The 23,460-nt window shown below is 36.7% G+C and overlaps 1 protein-coding gene across 6 annotated transcripts in view; it reads left to right on the top strand.

Annotated features, from left to right (window-relative positions):
- The window catches only part of LOC115221445, an 81,692-nt gene that overhangs the window by 43,494 nt on the left and 14,738 nt on the right, over nt 1-23,460 (top strand). For 5 of the 6 annotated variants that reach the window (XM_036510858.1, XM_029791628.2, XM_036510857.1 and 2 more), the window contains 2 exons: nt 10,933-11,142; nt 15,084-15,827. In XM_036510858.1, coding sequence (XP_036366751.1) covers nt 10,933-11,142; nt 15,084-15,827 — 954 coding nt within the window. The remainder of the gene's footprint in view (nt 1-10,932; nt 11,143-15,083; nt 15,828-23,460) is intronic. The other variant, XM_036510860.1, reaches the window with a different exon arrangement.

Here is a 23,460-nt window from a genome sequence, read left to right as displayed (position 1 = left end):
GGCAGAAACTTTAGAACATCAGACAAAATGCCTTGCAGTAACTGTTCTAGTTCTTTGTGTTCTTAGTTCAAATCCTGCTAAAGCCAATTTTGCTTTTCATGATTGTGAGGTTGATAAAAATACACAGTGCCAATCAGGTAACTGTGTCAATGATATTTTCTATCCTCTCTCCTTAAAATTTCTGATCTTAAACTTAAATTCTAGTTTGAAATAACTTTTGATGTACACATTATTAGGATTATGATCTCTGTTGTCTTGTTTACTCTTTTACTTGTTTCAGTCATATAACTGTGGCCATGCTGGAGCACCGCCTTTTAGTCGAGCAAATCGACACCAGGACTTATTCTTTGTAAGCCTAGTACTTATTCTATCGGTCTCTTTTGCCGAACTGCTAAGTTACAGGGACGTAAACACACAGCATCGGTTGTCAAGCGATGTTAGGGTGGGGAACACAAACATATACACACACAAACATATACACACACACACATACACACATATATATATGTGATGTCTCCTGGGGCTAAATTACAGCAACATTCGTCCTAAACCAGGATTGCCATGGTATGTTGGCAAACAATCTTTACTCCAAAGTACTGTTGCTGAATATCTCACATTGTGAGATTTAAAAATAGTAATTTTCTAGGAATAAAGATGTTATCTCCAAGGTGGTGAGCTTGCAGAATCATTAGCAAGCCGGGCTAAATGCTTAGTAACATTTTGTCCGTCTTTATTTTCTGAGTTTAAATTCCACGGAGGTCATCTTTGCCTTTCATCCTTTTGGGGGTTAATAAAATAAGTACCAGTTGGGCACTGGGGCTGATGTAATTAACTTACCCCCACCTGAACTTGCTGGCTTTGTGGCAAAATCTGAAACTATTAATGATATTACACTGGATGTTTTATAGTATTCCTCCCTGGAATTTTCCTGTTAATTGTTTTACTTTAGTTTTGCTTTGTTGGAGAAAACTCACTTTTTGACCCAGAAACCATTTATTGTTGACAAAATAAACATTTTCATTTTCATGTGACCTTGGACATGACAAGGCACTGAAATATATTATTTTCAACAACTCTACTTAGTATGTTAGTAAGCATGGCTGTATAGTTAAGAAGCTCACTTGAAACTATGTAGTTTCAAGTTCAGTCCCTTGGCTGATTAATACCTAGTGAGTTTGGTGGATGGAAATGATGTGAGAGCCCTTCCTATATATAGTTTTTGCAAAAACACATGATATCATCTGAGACAGTCACTGCCATAATATTTAAAGAAATAAATTTTTTGAAGTTGTTAACTATCTAAAGAAACGTTATGTAATTAAATAATAAAAAAAAAATAGTTAATAGCTTCAAAAAAGATCTTTCTTTAAAAATTATATATGTATATACATCTAAAGAAAGATGTGATGGTGCGGTGGCACGTAAAAAGCACCATCCGTCCGTGGCCGTTTGCCAGCTCCGTCTGGCACCTGTGCGGGTGGCACATAAAAAGCACCCACTACACTCACGGAGTGGTTGGCGTTAGGAAGGGCATCCAGCCGTAGAAACACTGCCAGATCAGACTGGGCCTGATGCAGCCTTCTGGCTTCATAGACCCCAGTTGAACCGTCCAACCCATGCTAGCATGGAAAGCGGACGCTAAATGATGATGATGATATATATATATATACATCTAAGAAAATATGTATATATACATCTATGTATATGTGTGTATGTCTTTGTGTTTGTCTCTCCTACCATTTGACAACTAGTGTTACAGTCCCTGTAATTTAGAGGCTTGGCAGAAGAGACCAATAGAATAAGTACCAGGCTGAAAAAAAAAAAGGAGAAAGAAAGTAAGTACTTGGGTTGTTTCCCCAGCATGGCTGCAGTTCAGTGACTGATATAAGTAAAAAAATGAAATGCTTTTAAGATGGTGTTGAGTAGAATGAACCCCAAAGCAGTTGATATCTGAAATGATATTCATTTCTACTCTAGGCACAAGGCCTGAAATTTTTGGGGAGGGGGCCAGTTGATTAGATCGACCCCAGTATGTAACTAGTACTTAATTTATCAACCCTGAAAGGATGAAGGGCAAAGTCAACCTTGGCAGAATTTGAACTCAGAATGTAAAGACAGACAAAATACCGCTAAGCATTTTGCCCAGCGTGCTAACTTTTCTGCCAGTTCACCGCCTTTCAATATCTGAAGTGATATTTATCGCTTAACCATGTCTGTACCTATTGTTAAATGGAATATATATTTCAAATTAATATATAAGACAGAGTGTAAACGTCTTGAGAGAAAAGCTGGGCATAAGAGGCCTCAAATGTGGTGTGCAAGAGAGATGACTACACTGGTATGTTATGTGATGTTTATGGATGAGGGTAGCTGTGTAAAAAAGTGCTGATCTCTAACTGAGGAGAGAACCTGTGGAAGAGGTTGACCCAAGAAGACATGGTGGGGAAGCATGATCTTTGAATGTTGGGTCCCACAGAGGCAATCACAAGTGACTGAGACCTTTGGTGATATGCTATGCTTGAGAATATCTGTCAAGCCAAGTAAAACCGTAGTTGTAGCCAATGCTGGTGTCACGTAACAGGCACCCATGCTGGTGGAATGTAGAAAGCACCCTTTGAACATTGGGCCTCACAGAAGTGATAAGTGACAGACCTTGGACAATATGCCATGCTTGAGAAGATTTGTCAAGCCAAATGAAATTGTAGTTGTGGCTAATGCTGGTGCCACATAACTGGCACCTCTTGCTGGTGGCACATTAAAAGCACCCATTACACTCTTGGAGTGGTTGGCATTAGGGAGGGCATCCAGCTGTAGAAACCATGCCAAATCAGATTGGAACCTGGTACAGCCTTCCAGCTTACCAGTTTCAGTCAAATTGTCCAACCCATGCCAGCATGGAAAGCAGACACTGATGATGATGATGAATGTGTCTTAGCAGAGTTGTGCAATATGAACCCCAGCTACCTAACATTTTCTATTATCTGTAATATTCTGTATATCTTATTTAATGTGGATACACTGTAGAAAACCACAAAACTGCAGTATTTGTCTTGAGAAAGCATCTGCTGTAGATGTATAGTGCTAAAAAGCACAGAAGAATATCAGTAGCAGACGTAAAGTGTCCAGCAGTGGAATTGCTTGATCTAGATTTCTGATTCTTTGAGTGTCATCAATAGCAAATTAATAATGTGTAGGGACACTATTTCATTATGCAACCATAATATACTACAAAGTATATCAAACACTTTAAAGTCAGTACTGTTCTCCTGGTTTAGCAGTGTGCTTTACATCACTTGTTAAGGTTATCTGTACAGATTTTCTATGGAAATTATAGCCAGCACTGATTTGTTATGTTGTTATGAATTAGTGGTGGCTATAATTTCTATAGAAAATACTGTATAAAAGCTACTGCAATGAATTATTTTCTGCAGTACTATTTCCAGTAATTTAGTGTGCCAAAACGAGGACTTTTGAAAAATAACTACAAGTGTAATAGGTAGAACTAGATACATGTCTGACCTCGTGCGGACGTTTTGTGTATAGTTCTGCAAATTATATTTGCATTGACGATCATACTGAAGATCTATGGACAAATTGCATAAGTAAAATTACATAATCTGTTGATAGTGAAACATGTTTGTGATTAATTTATATATCTATTACTTTTCATTTGTCTTGCTTGCTTACGTTCTGGTGTTTGCTAAATTTTCTTGAGAACATATCTTAGTGGTAAGACCATAGCGGATCTACTTCTAGCATAAGGGTTGTCCACATAGTGGTCATCCCTCTCATATGTATGTAATACAATTTACTGAACCTTCAGATTTTAATATGCTAGACCACTGGTTTTAAATTGATGTTAATCAAATTAATATCCAATTTTTCACCCTCATTTTAAATGAAGATACTGTAGCGATAACCTTAACAAGTCAATAGCAAGTATCCAATATCAACTGCATGCTTAGATAAATTTAACCTCTACTGATATAGAAAAACAGTGATTAACAAATCACTGGTGTTGCACTTGGAGAAAAATGTCTTTATGATTCTGAAAAACATAAAAAAAGTAAATGTTTAATACTATTTTAAAAAAATTCATTATCAACTTTTAAATTCCCCATTTCAGTGTTTGCATCAAGTAATATTTCTGTTTTTGACAGCTTGTTCTCAAATGGTTTTCATAATTACATTATTAAACTTAGGAGATTACTGTCATGCATGAAAATATCAGGTTTGCAGTTAAGGTTAGGATTTTAGGGTTAGAGTTTATGGTTAGGGTTTAAGGTTAGGTTTTTAGGTTTATGGTATAGAGTTTAGGGTTAGTGGATTACGAGGAGAAGGGAAATAAAGTGAAAAGGATTGAATTTATGAATTTATTTTCTTTTTATACATATAATGTCTAATGTACAAATCAAAGAATTATGAAAATAGTTTCTAAATAAAGGAAAAATGAAATGGTATGGGTAGGGTTGTTTACTGCTCAACTCAGCTATATATTGTGCATGTATGTGTGTGTATCTATCTGTCTATATATATTTATATCATCATTTTTACATTCACTTTTCCATGCTTCTACGGGTCAGATGGAATCTGCTGTAGCAGATTTTCTATGGCTGGATGACCTTCCTGTTGCCAAACCCTTCCATGTAAGGTATACATAAACATGTGACAGACTTCCATACAGTTTCCACTAACAAAACCCACTGATAAGTTATTTGTTGGCTTGGAGCTATAGTAGAAAACACTTTCCCAGGGTGCTGTGCAGTGAGTCTGAACTTGAAACCACATGTTTGCAAAGCAAACTCGTTAACCATACAGCCATACCTAGACAATCATTTAATTTCAAACATGAACCTGCTCAGTGAAATTCTACTCATCTGAGTCAAATATTTTCCACAACCTGGCCCCAGCATATCAACACTTCAACTCCACTCTGTTGTGCATGATCCTTTTATAAACATTATTGAACCACAATTAAATTTTTAAGAAGTAAAATGATATATATATATATAATATATATATATATTTATATAGAAAAACAAAAGATGAAGAAGGGGGTATGAACAACAAGCGAGTGTATTAGTTTGACCTGCAGCAAAATGAAAAAGTCTTCAACAGAAAGGAATAAGAGAAAATAAAGAGAGAGGGAATGAGAAAAACTTGTAGATTTCAGCGGTCCAGCATGGTGAATGATATATATACAGGGGTTGGACAAAATAATGGAAACACCTTAAAATTTCGAACAAATTTATTTTAATATGTGGTAGGACCACCTTTGGCGGTAATTACAGCTTGAATTCTACGAGGTATTGACTTGTACAAAGTTTGAATTGTTTCCAAAATAACTTTTTGTCCATTCTTCAGCTAAAACAGTCTCTAGTTCTTGTAGTGATGATGATGATCATCATCATCATCGTTTAGCGTCCGTTTTCCATGCTAGCATGGGTTGGACGGTTCTACTGGGGTCTGTGAAGCCAGAAGGCTTCATCAGGCCCAGTCAAATCTGGCAGTGTTTCTACGGCTGGATGCCCTTCCTAACGCCAACCACTCCGTGAGTGTAGTGGGTGCTTTTTACGTGCCACCCACACTGGTGCCAGACAGAGCTGGCAAACGGCCACGAACGGATGGTGCTTTTTATGTGCCACCGGCACGAGGGCCAGGCGAGGCTGGCAACGGACACGAAACGGGGCGGTGCTGGCAACGGTCGCGAAACGGAAAGTTCTCTTACATGCCACCGGCACTGGTAACACATCTGCAATTTCCATTGATCGATTTCCATTGATCGATTTCGATTCTGATCGTCACTTGCCTCAACGGGTCTTCACAAGCAGAGTTTTGACATGCCACCGGCACTGGTAGCACATCCGCAATTTCCATTGATCGATTTCGATTCTGATCCTCACTTGCCTCATCACGTCTTCACAAGTAGAGTTTTGTGTCCCAAGAAGGGAAGGTATGCATACGTAGGCTGGCTCCATCCCATGTAGAAGGCCACGGGTTATGGACTCACTTGTCCTGCCGGGTCTTCTCGCGCACAGCACACTTCCAGAGGTCTCGGTCTCTAGTCATTTCCTCAGTGAGACCTAAAGTTCGAAGGTCGTGCTTCACCACCTCGTCCCAGGTTTTCCTGGGTCTGCCTCTTCCACAGGTTCCCTCAACCGCTAGGGTGTGGCACTTTTTCACACAACTATCTTCATCCATTCTCGCCACATGACCATACCAGCGCAAACATCTCTCTTGCACACCACAACTGATGCTTCTTAGGTCCAGCTTTTCTCTCAAGGTACTTACACTCTGCCGAGTGTGAGTACCGGCATTACACATCCATCGGAGCATACTGGCTTCATTTCTAGCAAGCTTACGCATATCCTCAGCAGTCACGGCCCATGTTTCACTGCCATGTAGCATGGCTGTTCGTACACACGCATCATACAGTCTGCCTTTCACTCTGTGCGAGAGGCCTTTTGTCACCAGTAGAGGTAAGAGCTCTCTGAACTTTGCCCAAGCTATTCTTACTCTAGCAGTTACACTTTCAGCACACCCGCCCCCGCTGCTGACTTGGTCACCTAGGTAACGGAAACTATCAACTATTTCTAGTTTTTCTCCCTGGAAAGTGACGGAAGTTGGTCTCAGAGCATTTTCAGTGTTTATTGTTCCTGAGCATCTGCCACATACAAAAACCATCTTCCTAGTTAGCCTTCCTTTGACATTGCTGCATCTCTTATGTGTCCATAGCTTACACTTGGTGCATCTTATAGAGTTTCTACCTACACCTTTTCTACAGATCGAGCAGGGCCATCTACCTGAAGGTGTTTGTGATTTGTCTACCTTCCTACTGATTACGACTTTGGTTTTAGCTAGATTGACTCTGAGGCCCTTCGATTCTAATCCTTGTTTCCACACCTGAAACTTCTCCTCCAGTTCTGATAGCGACTCAGCAATTAGAGCAAGGTCATCAGCATAGAGGAGCTCCCAAGGGCATCCTGTCTTGAATTCCTCCGTTATTGCCTGGAGGACTATGATAAATAGGAGGGGGCTGAGTACTGAACCCTGGTGGACCCCAACCTCTACTTTGAATTCTTCTGTGTACATGTTGCCAACCCTAACCTTACTTACGGCATCTCTGTACATGGCTTGCACAGCCCTCACCAGCCTTTCATCTATCCCTAGTTTCCTCATTGACCACCAGATAAGGGATCGGGGGACCCTGTCAAAGGCTTTCTCCATGTCAACGGAAGCCAGGTACAGGGGCTTATCTTTGGCTAGGTATTTCTCCTGCAGCTGCCTTACCAGGAATATAGCATCAGTGGTACTTTTCCCTGGCACAAACCCAAACTGCATCTCATCTAAACTAACTCTCTCTCTAATTAGTTGGGCTATGACCCTCTCCGTAACCTTCATCACCTGGTCCAACAGCTTGATACCTCTGTAGTTATTTGTATCTAGGGCATCACCTTTACCTTTGTAGCAGTTGACTATTATACTGCTACACCAGTCATTGGGTATGACCCCTTTGTGTATCACCTGATTAACTATACGGGTGACTAGGCTATAGCCGACACTACCAGACATTTTGAGCATCTCTGCAGTGATTCCTGATGGGCCTGGGGCTTTCCCTGTCTTCATGCTTCTAATTGCCTTAGCTACCACGGAACTATCAACTCGGATAGCTGGTCCCTCTGTTGGGTCAACATTCGGCAGACTCTCTTTATCCCATTCATTTTCTTCATTCAGCAACCTTTCATAGTGGCATCTCCAAACCTCTCTCTTTGCATCCTCATTTAGCGCAAGTGAACCATCTTCCATGCGAACACACTTCTCTCCTACCACATCACGATTCTCTCTCACACACTGTCTTGCAACACGAAACACCTCCAGTCTTTGGTCCTCACGGCGCAGAACATTGGCAAATTTTTTCTTATCTGCTTCCCCTCTGGCTAAATAAACCTGTCTCCTAGCTTCTCTTTTGGCAGTCTGATACAATCCCCTGCTACCCCCATTTTTCCAGACCTTCCAAGCCTGTCTCTTTTCTCTAATAGCCCTGTCTACAATATTGTTCCACCACCACGTTATTCTAGGTCGAGAGGGGACTTTGCACCAGCCACAGATCTGGTCAGTGGCTCTCAGCAGGTTGTCCCTTAGAAACGTCCAGCTGTCTTCTACCCCCTGTGATGCTCTATCCCCTTCTACTTCGTCAGAGGCTTCAAGTAATATGTCCCTAAATCTCTGTCCATTTGCAGGATCTTTAAGCTTCCAGATCCTTCTTCTCCATATTTGTCGTCTTCTGGTTGTCCTCCTAGTCCTGATCCTAAAGTCACTAACTACCAGTCTATGTTGTGGGGTACATTCTATGATGCTGGAGGATATTGACTCCTTACTTGTTTTTCTAAAATGCACCATAAATGTTCAATAATATTGAGATCTGGGGACTGTGGTGGCTAGATGAGATGTTCAACTTCACTAGAATATTCCTCATGCCATTCAGTAACAACTTTAGCTGTGTGAATTGGTGTATTATCATCCTGAAAGATTGCATTTCCCTCCGGAAACAGTTCTGCAACCATAGGATGAATTTGATCAGATAAAATGTTTAAATAGTCTTGGCTTTTAATTCTGCCATGAAAGGAAACCATTGGGCCGGCTGATTTCCAAGATATAGCCCCCAGATCATCACAAATTCTCCTCCGTGTTTAACAGTTGGAAGAAGGCAGTCTGGGTCAAATGCTTCTTTTGGCTGTCTCTACACGTATACTCAGCCGGTGGTTGGAAATAAGGTAAAGGATGACTCGTCTGAGAAAATAACACTGTTCTAGGGAGCGATTCTGTAGGTTTTTACTCCCCTCTAAATGCCTTGCAATGTTTCTTTTTGGAAGTCGTGGTTTTCTGATTGCAACCCTCCCATGAAATCTGGTTTTGTGCAGCTCCTGGCAAACAGTTTTTTTGGAAATCGGGTCCTCAAGGTGGTCATTAAGTTTTGCAGTAATTTTGGGAGCTGTACTTTTGTTATCTTTCTAACAATTTACGTAATAGTCCGATGGTCCCTATCTGAAAGTTTTGGTTTCCTTTCAGAGTTTTGTTTCAATGAGGAGGTTTTTCCCTCTTTCTGGAAGGCAGTCATTACTTCTTGATACACCAAACATTTTTGCTGTTTTTGTTATGATAGCACCTGTCATACGAACACCAACAATTTGATCTCTTTGAAAGTCCGCTAGATCTGTCATTGTAATGAATTTTAATTACTTTTTTCTGATGATATCTGAAAAGAAACAGCAGTTTTAGCAAAACACATTAAGCAACACTACTAATAAATAAAAAAAAAAACATAAAAATAAATGGTTTTATAGATATTTCAAAATTATGAAGCTATGATGCTAGGTGTTTCCATTATTTTGTCCAACCCCTGTATACATATATATAAAGGTTAGTAGAGTTAGAGGTTGGAATAACTGTCTAAGGGATAAAAATATCCATTTAACTACCAGTATAATTACCTATCTTAACCCTGGACATACATATAGAAGCATATTATGCTCATAGGTTACAGGCAATGATAAAGATAAACATGAGTTTATCAGGAATCAAATTTAAAGTAAGCAGAAAAATGGAGAAATATTGATCGACAACAATTGTCTAATATCAATTATTACTTTTCAATATAAGTCTGTATTAAAAAGTAATAATAGATGTTAGTCAGTTGTTGCTGATCAATATTTCTCCATTTTCTGTTTACTTTATATATATATATATATATATATATATATATATATATATATTTGTTAGAATAATATCTTTTATTTTCTACTTGTTTCAGTCATGAAACTGCCTTGAAGGGTTTAGTCAAATAAAACATCCCCAGTACTTATTTTTGTTTTTCTAAACCAGGTACTTATTCCTTAGGTCTTTGAAATAATGATTTTATCCAGAATTTGCCCAGAAATAAATTAGCTAATTGATCCACAAATGAAGACATCATTTCCTTAGCAACACAGGGTACCCTTCTAAGATATATATATATATATATATAGTGAAAGTGCATGGCTCAGTGGTTAGAGCGTCAAGTTTATGATCGTGAGGTTGTGAGTTTGATTCCCGGACCGGGCTGCGTGTTGTGTTCTTGAGCAAGAAGCTTTATTTCACGTTACTCCAGTTAACTCAGCTGTAGAAATGAGCTGCGACATCACTGGTGCCAAGCTGTGTCAGCTTTTGTCTTTCCCTTGGATAACATCAGTGGTGTGGAGAGGGGAGGCTGGTATGCATGGGTGACTGCTGGTCTTCCATAAACAACCTTGCCCGGACTTGTGCCTCGGAGGGTAACTTTCTAGGTGCAATCCCATGGTCATTCATGACCAAAGGGGGTCTCCCATATATATATATATCAACAATGATAATAATATATGTAATATTATATAGTCATGACAAATTGTTTGGTAACTTAAAAGTATCTAAATAATTTATATTATTAGAGTTGATAATAAATAAATTACTTACATGCCTGCCTCAATGTAAAATACAAAAGTCCCTCAAAATAATGCAGAGTGTATGTGTGTATGTATGTGAATATCTCACAGACAGCCTCCCAAATGTTGCATCCTCTCAAAAAATGGACTTGATTTTTGATATCTGCATTCCAGTGACAAGATATTTCGGTTATAATTAATCAAAAAATTTAATTTGCTACAAGAAATAACTCGGCTTTTAGATCACTCTTTTATGCCTTTCCCCTCTCTATACATATTTACCACATTATCTTTACCCTCTGCCTGTCTATGTATATCTCACACATATGCTGCTCCTCTCTCTCTCTTGCATGCACATGCATACAAACACACACACACACTCATTCATTCATTCACTTGCTTTGACATGTAATAAAATCAAAAGTAAATCTTGAACTGTAAGAAATGTATCAATTTCTGTTATTAAACATTTCAGCTTCATGGAATTGGTACATTACATCCTAGAGCTGGCAAAGTGAATCTTGTTGAAGAATCTTTAGAAACTGAGGAGCATGACGCAAACTGGAGTATTCAGAATTGTTCAGGAGATCTCCACACAAATTTGGTTCAGAACCCAGCCACAGTTTTGGCCCAAACACAAGAAGAAATAAAGAGACAGTTGCAAGATGCCAATGTTCAGTCTAAGGTAGGTCAAAATTTCTGAGTTTAAATTTTTTTTATCCCCAAAGCTCTCTCTTATGAAGTGTCTAAATATTGGAAATAATTGTTGTTAATAATTATTATCATAGGCGCAGGAGTGGTTGTGTGGTAAGTAGCTGGCTTACCAACCACATGGTTCTGGGTTCATTCCCACTGCGTGGCAAATTGGGCAAGTGTCTTCTACTATAGCCTCGGGCCGACCAAAGCCTTGTGAGTGGATTTGGTAGATGGAGACTGAAAGAAGCTCATCGTATATATGTTTGTGTATATATATATATATATATATATATATATATGTATGTATGTATGTGTTTCTCCTCCCAACATCACTTGACAACCAATGGTAGTGTGTCTACGTCCCCGTAACTTAGCAGTTCGGCAAAAGAGACCAATAGAATAAGTACTAGGCTTCTAAAGAATAAGTCCTGGGGTTGATTTGCTTGACTAAAGGCGGTGCTCCAGCATGGCCGCAGTCAAATGACTGAAACAAGTAAAAGAGTATCTATCCCGCTGAGGTTGACTTTGCCTTTCATTCTTTAGGGGGCCGATAAAATAAGGACCAATTGAATACTGGGGTCGATGTAATTGTCTTATCCCCTCCCCTGAACTTGCTGGCCTTGTGCCAAAGTGTGAAACCATTAATTATTGTCATAATTTTGTGTCTGGATTTGGTTGATGAAAACTGAAAGGATCCTGTTGAAAATGTGTGTGTGTGTGTGTATATGTGTGTGTGGTGTGTGTGTGTGTGTCTGTGTGTGTGTGTGTGCTGCCTTGTCTTGTCCTCACATAGCAATTGAAAATGAGTGTCACTGTCATTGCAAGCAGTGTCATTTATTTCCAGACTTCTATGAAAACAAGTTTGGTCATGGGAAAATATTACCTTCCTTCAAAGCTTGGGAGCAGTGAGGGTTGGCAACAAGAAGGATATCTGGCCACTGAAAGCCTGTCTTAGTAAATTCCATCTGACCCACAAGAGCATGGAAAAGTGGAATTAAATTAGTAATAATGATGATATGTGTGTGTATATGTGTGTTATGAATATAATGTTGTATCTGTGCACATGCATGTGTGTGGGTGTGAATGTGTGTGTGTGTGTGTGTCTGTGTGAATGTTTATATTTTATTGTTTCTTATGTGTAGTTTAACATTTCCTGTCAGTAAATTGGCCACAAGCTCTGAATTTTTGAAGACGAGTGAAGAGGAAAATTCCTTATTTGAAAGGCAGGTATAGGTTAGTGACAGAAAAGAGCAACTGGCTAGGAAACAATTCCTCAGTAATATATATTTAATTCACCAACCCATATTAGAATGAAAAAAGTGGATATAAAAAGAAGAAATGAATATACATACATCAATACATACATACATACATACACATATATATATATATACATATACATACATATAATATATATATATATACACACATATATAGTGTTGGTGTGTGCATGTATGTATGTATGTATGTATATATATATAATTTACAAGATAAGGGCAAAAGAAAAATTCTAATGCCAAATATGCCGAAACAAAAATTGTCAATAACCATTATAATTTATGTGTCTCGAAACAAACCGATAGAAATTTCTAAAAAATTCGTTATTACTGTATTGGTCCAATTTCGGAGTTATTTCATAAGAATTTTTTCCTCTTCAGTGGCAAATATGCGAGATATAAGTGAAATACTTACTCATACCCATGGAAAAGCAAGCACTAAGTCCTGAGCAGACCTAAGTACCCCAAATATATCCAAAATAGAAAATCTTCGGCACATCTCGAGACACGTGTGATTCGAACTAGAAACTTTCACAGAATGAGAGAATCGGAAGTGAACACTATTCAATTTTATATATATATATATATAATGTTGGTGTGTGTATGTATGTATGTATATATATATATATAGATATATATATATATATGTGTGTGGTGTGTGTGTGTGTGTGTGTGTGTGTACTTATTCTGAATTGGAATTGTTACTGGGAAGTACAGATTATTTTTGAATCAAATACAAAATTAAATTCTATCTACAAAATTAAAAGTATAGACTTTGTAACACTAATACTCATATAAGCAAGGGGACGGGGTGAAATGACAATCATCATATGAAATATAATATCTTGCTACAATTTAGTTATGCTTTTTATTTTTTGAGTTCAACTCATGTCGAGACCAACTTTGTTTTTCATCCTAGGGGTCAATTTCATTGATTATACCCCCTCCAAATATTAAAGACCTTGTACTAGTTTAGAAATCGGTATTAATTTATATAAGGCAGCAACCTGGCTGAATCGCTAGCATGCCAGGCAAAATGTTTAATGGCATTTCGTCTGCCTTTACATTCTGAGTTCAAATTTTGCTGAGGTGATTTTGCCTTTCATTCTTCCGGGGTTGATAAAATAAGTACCAGTTGAACACTGGGGTTGATTTAATTGACTTAGCTCCTCTCCCAATCCTGTTGGCCTTTTGCCAAAATTTGAAACCAATATTATTTATATAAAGCTGGCAGAATCATCAGCATGCCAGACAAAATGCTTTATGGCATTTTTTCTATCTTTATGTTCAAATTCCACCAAGGTCGACTTTACTTTTCGTCCTTTTGGGGTTGATAAAATAAGTTCCAGTTGATCATTGGGGTTGATGTAATACTCTTACTCACTTCCTAGAAATTGCTGGCATTGTGCCAAAATTTGAAATATATAATAATTTATATATACAGGTGTGGCATTTCATCTGCCTTTACATTCTGAGTTCAAATTTTGCTGAGGTGATTTTGCCTTTCATCTTTCCAGGGTTGATAAAATAAGTACTATTCAGAATTGTTCAGGAGATCTCCACACAATTGATTTAATTGTGCCAAAATTTGAAATCAATGTTAATTTATATAAAGCTGGCAGAATCGTCTATCTTTACGTTCAAATTCCACCAAGGTCGACTTTACTTTTCATCCTTTCGGGGTTGATAAAATAAATAACAGTTGAACACTGGGGTTGATATAATAAAGTTACCCACTTCCTAGAAATTGCTGGCATTGTTCAAAATTTGAAATATATATAATAATTTATATATACAGGTGTGGCTGTGAGGTCATGTGGGTTTTCTTCTTAATCATATGGTTATAGGTTTAGTCTCACTATATGGCATCTTGGATAAGTGTCTTCTACTGCCGCCTCAGATTGACCAGACTTGTGAGTGGATTTGTTAGAAGGAAACTAAAAGAAGCCTGTTGTTTGTTTGTGTGTGTGTGTATTATTTAATGGCAGTTTGGTTTGGCTCTATGCAACTTAGCTCATAAAATGAAGCTAGCCCACAAAACTTTTAGTTGCATGGAGTTGAATCAAACAGTTATTAAATGATATATGTACTTCTATCAAATGTGTTGGATGCCACTTTCTCTTGCTTATCCACTGACTTGTGTGTGTGTGTGTGTGTGTGTGTGTGTGTGTGTGTGTGTGTGTTTGTTTGTTTGTTTGTTTGTTTCACCTTGTCTTGACAATGTGTGGTTGCCATAAATGAATGTCATTCATTTTCAGTATTCTGTGAAAACATATCTGGCCATTGGAAGATATTGCCTCGCTTGGAAACAAGTATGGGTTGTTGACAGGAAGGGTATCTAACTGTAGAAAATTTGCCTCAACACATTCTCAGTCCAATCCATGCAAGTATGGAAAAGTGGACATTAAAATAATGGTGATTGATGATGGGGATGATACTTTGTCATGCGAAAGCAAACAAACAAGATGTTGAAACAAAAATACAAGCTACATTGTGTAATATGTCTTAATTATATTTTGTTGTTGTGGGGTCTCTTAGATGTATTTAATTGCTACAATGTGTTTCGGTTATATTTTATTGTCGTGAAGTGTCTGAATTATATTTTGTTTATGTAATTTGTCGTAAGTATATTTTTACATTTGTTGTTGCTTAGGTGAACGTTGAAGTTCAAACTTACCCTGATTCAAACCTTCCCAAAGTAACAACTACTCAGACAATACCAATTGCGAGCCCTCAACTGCAGCAATGTAATTCTTGTAGTAAAACTGTACCAGCACATGTCCACATGGAGTGTGACATTCTGCCCTGTATGCATTGCTTACACAAAAACACAAGCTCTGATGTGGCTTTGGACCCAGACAAACCTGTTAATCTTGAACCAACTGAGTACCGGAAATATCTAGTTGCTGAGAAACCACACCACTGCCTGAAACCTGCAGTAAATGCAAGTGTTGACCAAAATCAAAGACAAGATTCAGGAAAGGAAAAGAAGACATCAAGAACAGACAAAAAAAAGGGGAAATGTAACAGAAGGCCTCCGCATGGACCTAGTGCACGTTTGAATGGTACTCCTCATGAACCTAGTGCGCGTTTGAATGGTACTCCTCATGGACCTAGTGTAGGTACTTTCTATGTATCTGGAGAGGTTTTGGTTACTACTCCTCATGGATCTAGTGAGGTTTTGACTACTACTCCACATGCAATTGGTGTGGGTTTGACTGATACTTCTCAGGTGACAAAAACTTCAGAAAGTAATCTTTATAAAATACCAGCTAACAAAGAGAGAGAGTACCTTATAGAAGATGAAGATATTGATTCTACAGACAAAAACATTCCAAATTTGTCCCTGGCTCCACAGCAAAGTTCTTTGGAACCACAGACAATGTTAGAAGTCAAGGTTAGTACCACCATAGTTTTTGTTTATTCTGTCTGTATTACAACAATGTCACCAATATTATTGCTTGGAGAATGGTTATAGAACTGATGTGTGTAGCATGTGTTTGTGTTTGTTTATTTATGTGTGAGTTTGTGACTATATCTCTGTCTTGCAGTGTCAGTTTACCTACATATCTACATATCTAAACCTACCAATGTTTTCAGCTACTTACCTATCCACCTACCGATGTTTGTATCTGCTTATGTATGTATGTACTTACCTACTTACTCACTTACCTACATATATACCTATGTTTACATTCATACATACCTACTTACCTACCTACCCATTTATATACATACATAGCTGTATACATACCTACGAGTGTACCTACACACTCACCTACCTATCTACCTACAACTTTCCTTCCTGTAATCTGTGATATGTAAAGCCATTCTGTTTTTCCACTACAACATCTTATGCATCCATAGTTTACTCTGGGTACACTATATGGAATCCTACCAACTTCTTCTCTACATACTGAGCATGCCCATCTTTCTGATGGCACTAGAGCCTTGTCCTTTATTCTGCTAAAGAAAACTTTTGATTTTGGTAGGTTTACTTTAAAATCCCTCAAGTCTAAACTTTGCTTCTATTTGTGGAATTATTTCTCTAATTCTTGAATAGATTCAGCAATGTTAGTTAGGTCATCAATAAATAGCAAAAATAAAAAAAATAAAGATGTGGCTGTGTGGTAAGAAGCTTGCTTCTCAACCACATGGGTTCAAGTTCAATCCCACTGTTTGGCACCTTCTACTATAGCCTTGGGCCAACCAACACCTCGTGAGTGGATTTGGTAAAGGGAAACTGAAAGAAGCCCTCTCTCTCTCTCTCTATATATATATATATAATATATATATATATATTATATATATATATATATATATATATATTTATATATATATATATATATATATTTATATTATATATATATATATATATATATATATATATATATATATATGTATGTATGTATGTATACATCTATGTTTGTTTGTCTTTGTGTCTGTGTTTGCCCCCCTGTCACCACTTGACAACTGGTGTTGGTGTATTTAGGCCTCCATAACTTAGTGGTTGGGCAAAACAGATCAATAGACTTATGAAATAAGTCCTGGAGTCAATTTGTTTGACTAAAACCCTTCAAGGTGGTGCTCCAACCTGGCCACAGTCAAGTGACTGAAACAAGTAAAAGGATAAAAGAATAGAAAAGATAAACAAATAAAGTTAAAAGCATAAATGCAGATATGACTGTGTAGTTAAGAAGCTTATTTCTGAATCATGTGGTTCTGGGTTCAGTCCCACAGTGTGACACCTTGGGAAAGTATCTTCTATTATTTGTTGTCCAAGGCTGACTAAAGCCCTGTGAGTGAATGTGGTGGACAGTAACTAACAGAAACCTGTTGTGTGTGTGTGTGTTGATGTGTACCCTTAACTTGATATCACATGATGTTTGTAAGCAAGTATTCTGTCATGCAAGCAATGTTAATTGTTTCCAATCAATATCTATAAATCTGAAATGCAAATAGTTTGTTTGTCTGGTTTTGGCATTGGAACGGGTTAAAGGCCACTAGATCCTGTCGGATTGACTCCAAAATTTACAGGGATATGTAAAATGAGGTGAAGATGAGAGTTGGCTAGGTTAGAAATCCCTATCTTAAAAGGTGTGGCTACTAGGGCAAAAAACGCACACTTTGACAAGTCTCCTCTCATTCTTTTATGTATCTGTCTTTCTCCGTTTCTCTCTCTTTCCTCCCTTCCCTTCACTTTCTCTCTATAACGTCGTTTCACAGCGTCTACCTCCATTCCCTTCACTTTCTCTCTATAACGTCGTTTCACAGCGTCCTATATCCTCCCCCACCGCCTTCGACAGCGCTTTCACACACTCTCTCTCTACGTCTGTCTGCATTCATAGAGAGAATTATCATCGCCACCACCACCACACAATCATGAGAATAAATATTATGAATCAGATATTTATTGGGTTAATTTATATGTGTGTGTTCTATATATAAATATGTATATATAATGTATATATACAAAGTGTATATATCTGTATTTATATATATATATATAATTTGTATACATTTATATATATATATACCACACTCTTACCCGCGCGTAGAGCGGGTCACCTTAAGCTAGTCTTCTGTTAAAAACAATGTCTGGCCATGGGGGAATATTAAACTTGCTTGGAAACAGGTGACAGACAATCTGGCCATTGAGAATCTATTCAACAAATTCCACCTGACCTATGCAGGCATTGAAAAGTAGAAGTTCAATCACTGATGATGATGATGATGATGAAATGCATAATTAAAAAACACAAGTTACTCCCTCTTCCTCTGTATATTAAAAAAATTCTTTTAATCACCCTAAATTAAGCTTCAATACCTACCAACTGTTTTGTTACAAGACCTAGAAGAGGGTAAATATGGGTATTTAAAAGAAAAAAGGCTTAAAATTGGAATAAAATTCAATTCCCTTTGTTATGGGATCTGTTTTCACTTAATCTCCTTGTTTTGTTATTTTGTTTTTATTTTTTTTATCACCCCTTCTCCTGCCTCTGTCCTGGAATAATTAATCAGGAATAAAACTGCGACCCCACTTCTTTCACTGATCTCTCCTTGCTGCAATCTTCCTGAAATGTTGATTGCAATTGCTGTAGATTAGCTGCTGCATCTCTCTCTCTTTCTGTCTCTGCTTCTCTGCCTCTCTCTCTTTCTGCCCTCCCACTCTCCCTTTCTTTCTGTCCTCTTGCTTTCCCTCTCTTTCTCCCTCTCCCCCCTCTCTCTCATTCAGTGAGAAGAATCAACATTATCATTACCATTATCATTATCATGACCATGTTCCTTCTCTTCACCATTATCATCATAAACATCATCCTCATCCTCACCATCACCACTACCACTACCCTTCTCCACATCATCATTTTAGCTAAATGCCTTGTGAGTGGATTTGGTAGATGGAAACTGAAAGAAGCCTGTCGTATATATGTATATATATATATGTATGTGTGTGTGTGTATGTTTGTGTGTCTGTGTTTGTCCCTCCAACATCACTTGACAACCGATGTTGGTATGTTTACGTCCCCGTAACTTAGTGGTACGGCAAAAGAGACTGATAGAGTAAGTACTAGGCTTACAAAGAATAAGTTCTGGGGTCGATTTGCTTGACTAAATGCAGTGCTCCATCATGGCTGCAATCAAATTACTGAAACAAGTAAAAGAGTAAAGAGTAAAAGAGTATATCCACTCACAAGGCTTTGGTCTGCCTGGGGTTATAGCAGAAGACACTTGCTCAAGTTGCTTCACAGTGGGATTGAACCCAGAACCATGCGTTTGGGAAGCAAGCTTCTTACCACACAACCATACCTGCACCTATACATTTCTATAAACAGTGGATGATTAAGTTATGTTGTAATATGTTAGCAATATTTCCTCTTGTACTCTATCTCAGTGGTTCCCAAGCCATTGGTCATGACCTAAAGTGGGTCAGGATATAATTCCAAATTACAAAGACAAATTTTTTTTACTTTTGAAATATTTGGTAAATATATATATAATGCTCCTGAATATGTTATGGGAGACCCCTTTTGGTCATGAATGACCATAGGATTGCACCTGGAAACCCTAACCTCCGAGGCACAAGTCTGGACAAGGTTGTTTATGGAAGGCCAGCAGTCGCTCATACATACCAGCCTCCCCAATCCACACCACTGATGTTATCCAAGGGAAAGGCAACGGCCGATACAGCTTAGCACCTGTTACGTCGCAACTCATTTCTACAGCTAACTGGAGCAACATGAAATAAAGTGTCTTGCTCAAGAACACAACACACAGCCCGGTCCAGGAATCGAACTCACAACCTCACGACCGTAAGCCCGACACTCTAACCACTGAGCCATGCACCTTCACAACCTGAATATGTTATACAATAAACTATAGGCATAAGGGCTACAGATGTTAACCTTTTAGATTTTTGGAAAATCAAGTCCATAAAGTGAGGGGACTCTTTAAATTCATCCAACTTTGGTAAACTGAACCATATAGTAAATAGGAATCAATAAAATGAATACCAGAAGAAAAGACAGAGGAAAAGCAGTTACTAAAACAAAAATATCCTTCAAATCAGTGCCCCAGAATGGCCATAGTCCCAAAATTGAAACCAAGTAGAAATTGAAATAATAGTATGCTAGTGTGAAAATAATTATTCTCACTAAATATTTTTTCATCCAAAAATGTATTTTAAATACCCCTAAATCGACGTAAAGCCACCTAAAATATAACAACTGCTCACACATGTTCTTTGATTGACAGCCAGATTTTTCTCTTTAAAACATATTTAATGTGAAACTAAAGAAGCTGACTTGGTATTTTATGATGATGAGGAACACTGATTTAAGTTGATTTATAGTAAAACTATTTATAAAATTCTTGAGCAAGTAATTCTTGAGTAGTACTTGTTTAGCTTAGTGATTTGATCTGCAATTGTGGTTTGTTGCATCTAAAATAGTTATGTCGTTGTGGCAAAGCCACTGCAACCATTAATTACATGAGAACCATTAATTATGTTATAACCATTAATTATGTTATAGTGGCAGAGTCACCATAACCATTAGTTGTGTAATGGTGATAGAGTAAGTGTAACTGTTAATTATTCATAACGGTAAGGCAGCAAGCTGGCAGAATCATTAGCACACTGAGCAAAATGCTTAGCATTTCATCCATCCTTATGTTCTGGGTTCAAATGCTGCTGGGGTCGGCTTTTTTTGCCTTTTGTCTTTTTGGTGGTCAATAAAATAAGTACTAGTAGCGAACTGGGGTTGATGTATGGCTTTCTTGTGAGTTTGAATATGTTCCAAGCATACTTGAATTAGTATTTGTATACATATTTGTATACATCACTGCTTAGTGCTTCCAATCGCTGTAATTATTAACCCTTTTGTTACCATATTTCTATTGAGATACTTGGTGTTTATTTCAATTGATTTTAAATAGAAGAAAGAATTTAGGGAAATAACTTTGTTATTATTAACCCTTTCATTACTGTATTTATTTTGAGATGCTCTGTGTTTCTCTCAATTATTTTAGATATAACAAAGAATTTAGTAAAATAACTTAGTTATCATTAAGCTAATGTTAGGAACATTAATTGTGACTAAGGTTTGGTGAAAGATTTTAATACAAAACTTATAAAAACAAGACATTTGTACTACAGAGCCAGAGCCGGTTTCAGCTGGGTTGGTAACGAAAGGGTTAAGCAAGTGTTAGGAACATAAATTAACTCTTTAGTGTTCAGAATACTCAGTCAAATGCAATGCTTAGTTATGCATGTCATCTTGAATTAATCATGTGTTATCTTGTAGGTTTGAAATTTTGATGGTATGACTGTTTATGTTTAGAATGACATTGAAGGTGTGAGAGGCTGGATTTTGCCAGTTTGAATATCAAACAGGTAGAATATTTGGGGCTGGAAATAGCTGGTTTAAATGATAATGGATTAAGACTAAGTTTTAGTGGAAGATTTAACCCTTTTGATACCAACTCGGCTGAAACTGGCTCTGGTTCTGTGTATTACTATCTTGTTTACATAAGTTCTGAATTAAAATCTTCCACCAAACTTTAGTCACAATTTATGTTCCTAACAATGATAACTAAGTTAATTTACTAAATTCTTTGTTATATTTAAAGTAATTGAAAGAAACACAGAGCATCTCAAAATAAAGACAGTAACGAAAGGGTTAAATTCAGATTTTTTGAAACCAAGATGGTTGTACTACAGAGCTGGGGACAGTCTCTGGTGGGTTGGTATCAAAAGGGTTAATTATGTAATAGTAACTATTTATTAGTATAATACTATTCACTGTAACCATTAAATTATATTGTATTATGGTCATGTCACTATAAGCATTAATGATCTAGTTTTGTTCTTGATACTTCTAAAAATACTGGATGGTTAATCAAGGTTTGATTTCCTTTGATCATATGTCTTCAGAATCAGTACTAGTCTTGGATTAAAAATCAATAACACAGTGAAAGCCATTCATTTTTCAACTCATTGTTATCATTTTCTCTCTCTCTCTCTCTCTCTCTCTCTCTCTCTCTCTCTCTATATATATATATTATATATATATATATATATATATACATGTAGAGAGTGAGAGAGAGAAAGAGAGAACAATGAAGAAATAAGCGATATAGATATCCACTTTATACAGCTCAACCGATTAATGCTATGAAAGATCTTCAGGAATATAGAATTTAGGAGGAGAGAAAACAAATTCAAAGGTCTCTCTCTCTCTCTCTCTCTCTATATATATATATATATTCATTCAATCCATATTAATGAAATTTTCCATGGTATACAAAATACATACATAGATGCATTCATCTATATGATATATGAAAAATTTCTAAGAATTTACAAATACATACATATACACGAAAATTTATAAATATATAAAAATTCATAGACATATGAAAATTTATAAACAGATAAAAATTCATAAATATAAATATATAAAAATATAAGTCCATAAATGTACTTGCGAAGTCTGAATGTTCGAATCTGAACCAATGAAGAGGATGAAAAGTGACTGTAAAATGATTCATAAGGGATTTGGAGCATGTATAATCATGTATAAAGTCTCATGGCTGTTTCGAAAAGTTATAGGTTGCTAAGGGTGAGCTAACTCCAACCATAGTAATATTCTATATTTCTCTCATCAGAGTTAATAGAACCACAAGGTTAAAACTTTAAAAGAAGGTGGGTTAAATGATTTATTAAAGATCGAATGTTTGATCGGACCATTCTCTTCCGGCATATGATGTTAAAAGACTAAAATATATTACGACACTATATATGATATAAAGTATATTACAACAGTATATATAATATAAAGTATATTACGACACTATATATAATATAAAGTTTTAGAAGAGTCCATAATATGAAGTAAGGCTAAATTAGAATCCTATAGTTTAATTATTTTTGAAAAATTTAAATGTTGAAAGATATTTGTGTCTACAGGTAATTATAACATCAGATATCTTATTAAGTAAATTATTTTTGGTGGCTCGGATTATGTGGATCGCAATTCTTCGTGTGTGTATTATATGGTATGTACTATATATTATATTTATTATAGACCAATTCAGACTGAATTCTTCACAAGTATATTTATAGACTTATATTTTTATATATTTATGAATTTCTATATTTATAAATTTTCATCTATATGTATGTATTTATAAATTCTTAGAAATTTTTTATATATCATATAGATGAATGCATCTATGTATGTATTTTGTATACCATGGAAAATTTCATTAATATGGATTGAATGAATATATACATCGACCTTTGAATTTGTTTTCTCTCCTCCTTAATTTATATATATATATATATATATATTAACATTGTAATGTATAAAGTGTGTGTGTGTGAGAGAGAGTAATAATTATATTAGTAGTGAAGGTTGTGGGTTCAGTTCCTGATGGCATTATGTGTCCTTGAGCAAGAAACTTTATTTCACGTTGTTCTAGTTCTAGTGACACAAAAAGCACCCTGTATATGCTGTGAAGTGGTTGGCATT

Source organism: Octopus sinensis, linkage group LG18, assembly GCF_006345805.1.
Source record: "Octopus sinensis linkage group LG18, ASM634580v1, whole genome shotgun sequence".
NCBI classification, from domain to species: Eukaryota; Metazoa; Mollusca; class Cephalopoda; order Octopoda; family Octopodidae; genus Octopus; species Octopus sinensis.
The sequence above is the reverse complement of the archived record's forward strand: the minus strand, read 5'-3'. Positions and strand labels throughout refer to the sequence as shown.